This window comes from Diuraphis noxia, unplaced genomic scaffold, assembly GCF_037042655.1.
Source record: "Diuraphis noxia isolate RWA-SAM2 unplaced genomic scaffold, SU_Dnox_SAM2 contig0003, whole genome shotgun sequence".
NCBI classification, from domain to species: domain Eukaryota; kingdom Metazoa; phylum Arthropoda; class Insecta; order Hemiptera; family Aphididae; genus Diuraphis; species Diuraphis noxia.
In genome coordinates this window covers 44,447,980-44,455,679 of record NW_028301713.1, presented here as the reverse complement: position 1 = coordinate 44,455,679, position 7,700 = coordinate 44,447,980, and the positions used below count along the sequence as shown (strand labels likewise).

Sequence of the window (7,700 nt, the reverse complement as noted above, 5' to 3'; positions counted from 1 at the left end):
AGTTAGCTTCAAATTTCAAATTTAATTTTGAGGTACCTACTCATTATTATATATATTAGTTTAATATATGTATTTATTTATATATGATACTTGTTTAACTAATTTAAAATAATATTATAATTCTTAATTTTTACTTATTTTTTAAACTAATCTCAATAGGTATCACTAATTTTAATTTACTGTAAATGCTTGATTAAATATTAATAATAACAACGATTTTAATAAAATACACATTTTTTATGAAATTGATGGCTACCATTGAATTGGCTCTCAATTTTGGGTAAATATAAATTCGATCCTTGTATTGACTTCTGAAAAATGTATATTTGAATTGGCTCCTTAATTTGTTAAATATTATTTTTTAACCAGGGATTCTCATATTATAGGCGTTTACTCTTACGTATACGGTATACCTAATATATAGTCTGGCAGTAAAGTTAGCACTCAAATAATATTATAGTGTACCTACCGGCTACCGCTGGATATACCTATACCATTTATATTACAGATGTATTGAATTTAGTCTTATCGTCTTTATCGTCGTAATCTACTACAATAATCGGTTATCATTGACTCCTATACAAATACATTTTTATTTTATCGTTAATATTTTTTTATTTATATAATATACATAAATTTTATGATGACGCACTTAGGTAAAATATGGTCTGTTTTTAAATTTAATTGTACGTTGTAAAATATAGGAATTACGAATTTACGAATTATACGTACTTCAAATTATTAACATTTTGGCAACCAATACATTTTTGAAAAAAAACGGTAGGGAGCCAATTCAACAATAAATTCTTGAAAGCCAATTCAAAGGTTAGGTTAGGTAGTAGTAAGGGTATACCTAGTAAGGGTAAAATATTGACTATCTATATTGGGGAGCCAATTCAATAGCACCGAAATTGATTTACGCTTATATAGGTTATACCTAACCTAATCTAGAGACCACACACAATAATATTAAATAATTTGGTAAAAAAAAAAAACAATAAAAATGACCGAATAATTGACGGTACTAATAACCCCTTCGCCCTCTCCCCCCCCCCCCTAATAGCCCTATTATTCTAGTCCGTTGTTATTATGTTCCAAGTTCCAATTAAAAAAAAATGGTTTGCCGTGACGTATATTTTATTAACTCCAACCGTCCGTCAGTCCGTGCGACGTGGCTGCACTGGGCTATTGCATATCCCGTTTGTCACGGCGAATAAAAAGTTAATATCTCGAAAAGCGAAACATTACCACTGCACTAACTTCTATACAATTCTCTGTACGACTGTACGTGATATTCACTGATATTATCATACTTATATTATGACCACCGTATTGTAAATTGTAATCCACACATATAACATTATTATATATGTCATATGTGTATGTTATATACGTATGTACATAATACATACGCACCGTTTATTATACATATTTGTTATATATTATTATTATAAAATATTATATGTACGTACGTAATAATAATAATAATTATTATTATTATATCTGCGATATTGTGAATAATTGTGATATTGACCGCCGGTGGCTTGTGGGTGTTTTTTTTTTCGATTTATTATTTTCATTTTTTTTTTTCACTCAACAGCTTAACGTGTTCTGTCGTGTGTGTGTCGATTGATAATAAATAAAAAATTAAAATCAAATCGTCTACGATTGCTTAGTCGTGTCGCACCCGGGAACTGTCGACCGAAGACTTCGTACGAATTTTTGGTCGTGTGCGTTTTCCGATCAACAAGCCATGCCCACAACGATGATAATATTATTGTCTGCCGATTGAGATAGAGCACGGTGGAGAACAGTGTCTGTTTTTCTGCTGTTGGGCGGTAGACACCGTCAGCACGTCATCCTCTTTCAGACGCTCACCTTCACGTGCCGTCCGCCGACGACGACGGTTTTATTTTCACGCGGGCGGCAGTCCAGTTGTCCAGAGATTAGTCCCTCTAGGTACCTCTAACCTACCGACGACGACGAATCTCGAAAATGGTGAGTGTTGCCCACCGTTCTGGTGTTAACTGTTGTTCGTCGACCGCAGTCTACTCCCCCAATAAAATCTTTACTCGTGACAGTCGTCAGGCCATGATATATTGTATTTGATAGTTTCCAGATATTATTGTTATTTGTTACAATATTTAAACATCCCTTGCAATAAGTTACCAATACGGTTTTGTTCATAGGTAGTTATTTTCTAAATAGGCATCAAAAATTTACTATCTGATGCTATCCTACTTGTTAACATAATATTTCCAATCACAGTTGATTTAAAAATTAAACTATGTTACTTTAATAGAATATTCAATTAAAACTAATTAGGCAATTTTATCAGTATCTACGTGCTTATTTTTAAATTTAAATTTAAATTTATAATTTTTTAAGATAAGTAATACATTCATGGGACCAATTGTATTTTAATGGTATTATGGTAAAATCTAATTGAATGTTACTGAGAAAACATCTAATCTAAATCATTTTCAATTGAACAAAATACCTACCCAATTTTCTTATTTTATAAATTTGCAATACCTATTTTATTAATTGTATGGTTTGACATTTTAATAGCATACAATTGTTTCAAAGCTAACACATGCAAGTTATACACACATTTTAATTCTAGAACTTTAGATCAGTATTTTATAGTTTTATTTTTTACTTCTACAGTAAATATTACGAGTTTATAAATGGAAAACTTGTATATTATGAATTACTTATAATCTGTAATCAAATATTAGTTTGTAATGAGCAAAAACTGAGATTCTAGCACTGATTATGTATTTAATAATTGTATGCTTTATGCTTGTATATAATTATTAAGATTACCTGTCTCCGTACAATATAATATGTGTGAAAAAAAAATAAAGATTTTTTGAGTTAGCTTTTCTAGAATAAATACATTATTATTATATAGGCTATCATTAATTATTTTAAGTAGTTGGCTGTTGGCTGTTTCATTTAATTATTTTGTGGTAAATTTTGAAAAATATAACTAACATCCACCATCTTCTATCTATTCTTGTATTTATTAATTAATATTTATTACCTACATCCCAACAATTGTTTCATATATTGTATATTAAAGGCAGGCACATATCACTGCAGTGAAAAAGAAAACTGCCATGACTCACTGCATGCCCAATTCAATAACCTGGCCACCTGTTTCGTACTGCTTTGATGTGTACACTTGGTCGAACTGTTCCTTTTCTAACCTTCTAAAATGATAATTTAACCTTAATTTTATTTCTCATTAATTTTCTACTTATCATTGTTGTTAGCATTAAACTTAGAACCGGTTTTACCACTACTTTAAACTACGATTAAGTTAAACCGGGGTTTAATCGCCCGAATTTGGCCGGTTAAATAACTGTTATCAGTCGATTAAGCGTAATCGACGTTTAAAGTATTTGGTGAAAGCGGCCCTTAGCCTATGATTTTATTTAATGTATCTAATAAAATACTAGTGTTGTTTCATTAATTGTTTTCACTATGTGCAAGTTGAATTTTCTAAAATTAATCTGTTGTAATTACCTATTTCTAATTTATGGAATAGGTAGAACTGTTTTATAGTGATTATTTATATACATATTTATATTCATGTTACAGACTTTTTTTGGACTTGGACAAACGGCAGAGTTGGAAATAGTCTTAGATCGACCAGATGGAAAAAAGAAACTAGATGAAAGCAGTAAAAAAGATCAAAGTTTAATATATTATGATGGAGAAACTGTATCTGGAAGAGTAATAAATTAACATTTTTATTTTACTTTGATACTTTTTTTTTTATAAATGTTTTTTAAAATTTTAAGTAAATTATAATGGTTGATAAAATCGTTAAATAATTTATAATGATTTAAAATTGAGGGGATTCGACCCAACTGTGTTTTCTACCAAATGGGCTTATATTTTGCCAATTGTGCTTACTCCTTGTTATTATAAATAAGTTCTGAAAACATATTTGATTTTATAATTAAATTAAAAAAATACAAATGTTAATTATTATCATAACAATTATTTCCTATCCCCTATACTACATAATAATTCTTCAACATTATAAAACTATTTATTATTTTTTATCTACAACCGGCCCATTGAGCTGCATTTTAAATCAGACAGGCCAAAATATATACATTATCTTCCTCCAATCATGCCATTGAATTTATTTCTACTATTATTATATAATTAGAAGAATAAAAACTTAAACTGTTATATTATTATTGAAATCATTTGATTGTCTTTTACTAAAAATTTTTTTATTATTAATAGGTTAATGTAATACTAAAAAAGTCAAGCAGTCGTTTGGAACACCAGGGTATTAAAGTTGAATTCATAGGCCAAATAGAAATGTACTATGATCGAGGTAACCATCATGAGTTTACATCACTAGTCAAGGAACTGGCAAGGCCTGGAGAAATGTTACAAAATACTTCTTATAATTTTGAATTTTTAAATGTAGAAAAACCATATGAGACATATACTGGCTCTAATGTGAGGCTGAGGTACAGTGCAATAGTTGACCAAGCAATAATATTTTTAATATTAAGATTTATATAATTGTATTTTTTGTTTTTAGATACTTTTTAAGAGTTACCGTCATAAGAAGAATCTATGATATAGTTAAAGAAATGGATATTATAGTACATACTTTATCCTCTTATCCTGATATGAATAATAGTATAAAAATGGAAGTAGGAATTGAAGATTGTTTACATATTGAGTTTGAATACAATAAGTGCAAGTGTGTTAATTATTTATCAATAATTACTCTGATTTATTAATATGAGTATATATATTTTAGATATCATTTGAAAGATGTAATTGTGGGTAAAATTTATTTTCTGCTAGTACGAATAAAGATAAAACACATGGAAATTGCTATCATTAAAAGAGAAACTACTGGATCTGGTTAGATTAATTATGTTATATAAATTTTAATATTCAAGTAAAATATATTTGATATCTTCAATCTAATGAAGTATGTATTTTATTATTTAGGTCCTAATACATTTAATGAAAATGAAACTATAGCTAAGTATGAAATAATGGATGGAGCCCCTGTTAGAGGAGAAAGTATTCCTATTCGAGTATTTCTTGCTGGTTATGATCTCACACCTACTATGAGGGATGTAAACAAGAGGTTTTCAGTGAGATACTTTTTAAATCTTGTTTTAATGGACGAAGAAGATAGACGCTATTTTAAACAACAAGTATGTAATAAATTATTTTTTTAAGTTTAATACACACATTCTTGGTACATTTGAAATCATTAAAAATGATAACCATATTATTTACTATGTTAAATTTTAAATATTCATATTAATGTTTATTTAACCAGACAATTAATAAATGAAGTACATATTGTAGAAGCGATAAGTGTATTCATTTAACTATATGTTTTTGTTACTATGCTTTTTTTGGTAACAATTCTTATGGCTTATAGTTGGAAGAATGAAAATTGGCAGTTGACAAATATGATAGCAACTATTTTTTTCTCTATAAACAGGGGTTCTCAATCTGAGTTATCTAAGTATGATCAGTATACAACATATTTTGTGTGATGTACCATCAACCATCCTAAGGGCAGTTTTGCTTTTATAGACCTTTTTTCCTTGTTTGTTTTATTTTGTATATTTACCAATTTTGATCTTGTTAGGTTAGGATAGTCTTTTTCATTATTTTACAAACCCATTATAAAACTTCACCACCTGGAGCATTCGCATAAGCAGCTAATTTTCATTCTCTCAACTGGTTTTTTTTTTTCATTTTCAAAAAAATTATGATCTTATAGATATGACATAAGTTCGATATATATTTAATAAATTTTATTTTAGAAACATTAAATTTGAATGAAGTAAAAATTTAGATTAGACAAAATGTATTAAAAACTCATTGATTGTTTGAAGACTTATATTACTTACCTCATATAAATGTGAATTATTTTTAATGAGCTATTCTAAAATTATATGGTGGTATAGAATTTAATTGGAAGCTTAGTTTTTATACTTTAAAATTTCATATTTTTTAATCACTAGTTAAATATCTAATCAAAAAAAATCATATATGTAAGCTTTTATATATATATTTAAATGATTCTAAGTTGCTTAAATTACAAATTGTCATTTAAAGTTCTCAATAAGCTGGTTGTTGATTGATTATTTTCATATTCCCCAGGATTTAAAATAAATCCTCTGTGACTGAATTTCCATTTAAATTCTTTACTAGTAAAGCTGAAAAATGAATAAATTTACAGGAAATAACATTATGGCGGAAAGGAGAAAAACATTTAAAAGGAATGCAAAATCGTAATGAACCTTCTCATTTAGTCTCTGGTAAAGACGGACCTAAAGGAAGTGAAGCTCCACGAACTACAACTCAATCAGTTGAACCATCTGGTTCACTTGACAATACTGACTCGGAAAATGATCATAACCATTCCCCAATGAATGAAGGCGATGATGAACAAATACGTTCATCAATTGAAGATAGTACTAGTGAATAAATGAAATAGTAATAATATTGTTTTAAATTTAAGAAATGCCATTAATTTTGATTCCGAATTTCTTTAGAAAAATACAAATAACCAGTTATTTTAAACCTTAAAAAATAATAGTGTATTATGCCTAGTCCTAATTATTGAAAAATGTATTAATTATACCTATGTTAACAGGTTAACTTTTTTTTTTCATAATTTAAAATTGTACCATACATTAATATACAAACAATATATCACTTGTTAAATACTTTATGTTATACAAAGCGGCAAATTTTTATACTCTGCAAATGATATAGTTGTTATATACAGAGTGGGCTATTGTTTTTCCTTTTTTCCTGTGTTTGCTGTAAGGTAGAACACAGTGGCTCACCTATATAATACCAAAAATTGATATATATCCACATAAATATATTGATTTATATATTTTTATACACAGGTTATTTATCTGTTGATTTCGTAGAATTCTATAGGTACCTTAATTATTGTTATTGTGATTTATTGTTTAAAAATGTAATTGATTTAATTTATAGTAAACACTTATATTTGTTTTATTTTAATCAAATGCTGAAAAATATATATTCTTGTATTTTATGAAATGTATATAAAATCATTCAATACATTATTATTTATTATAATTATAATCACCTGATATTATTCGAGTTCATGGCGTTCATGCATAAGTGGATAATGTAAACAAATTACCTTAGCCAACTATTAAAATAGTCATGTTTAAAAGACATGTATTTTTTTAAAAAAATTATTTATTGTATTTATTATGAACTATGTCATTTTAATCATATAGTAAATGTATCATATATGTATTTATAAATAAATTTATTTATCAGTTTTTAACATTTCTATTAAAAAAAAAATTAAATTTATAGCTGTGTAATTTTATAGTATATTAATTTATATTTCTTTACAAAAATAATATTGCAATAGCACTATTCAATGCTGTGCACTTAAAAATTATAACATTTTTTTTTTAGATTCTGAGCGGAGCGATGAATGTATTGATTTTACCATGATGTGTGTTTTTATTTATTTATTTTTTTTTTGTGTCTGTCATCACGTTTTGGGGCAGTAAAAATGCTTGGATTTTTGACTTCAGTACCTCGTTCGATCAGATAGTGAATCTAGTTGGTACTATGGGGGTCAAAAGTAAAAAATTCCTAATACTTTTCTAAATAATCGAGAAAAGCAA

The 7,700-nt window shown here is 27.4% G+C and overlaps 1 protein-coding gene across 2 annotated transcripts; it reads left to right on the top strand.

The window, feature by feature from the left end:
* The first annotated feature begins 1,351 nt into the window (after nucleotides 1-1,351).
* Vps26 (vacuolar protein sorting 26) lies at nucleotides 1,352-7,377 on the top strand. Of its 2 annotated transcripts, XM_015520883.2 has the most exons (7): nucleotides 1,352-1,998; nucleotides 3,610-3,744; nucleotides 4,270-4,502; nucleotides 4,577-4,741; nucleotides 4,802-4,908; nucleotides 4,999-5,210; nucleotides 6,254-7,377. In XM_015520883.2, the coding sequence occupies exons 1-7, from the start codon at nucleotides 1,996-1,998 to the stop codon at nucleotides 6,500-6,502; spliced, it is 1,104 nt and encodes a 367-aa protein (XP_015376369.1). In that variant the 5' UTR covers nucleotides 1,352-1,995; the 3' UTR covers nucleotides 6,503-7,377. The 2 variants fall into 2 exon arrangements, with proteins under 2 accessions (XP_015376369.1, XP_089080061.1); XM_089223935.1 differs by lacking the exon at nucleotides 1,352-1,998 and having other exon boundaries at nucleotides 3,601-3,744.
* The last annotated feature ends 323 nt before the right edge of the window (nucleotides 7,378-7,700 follow it).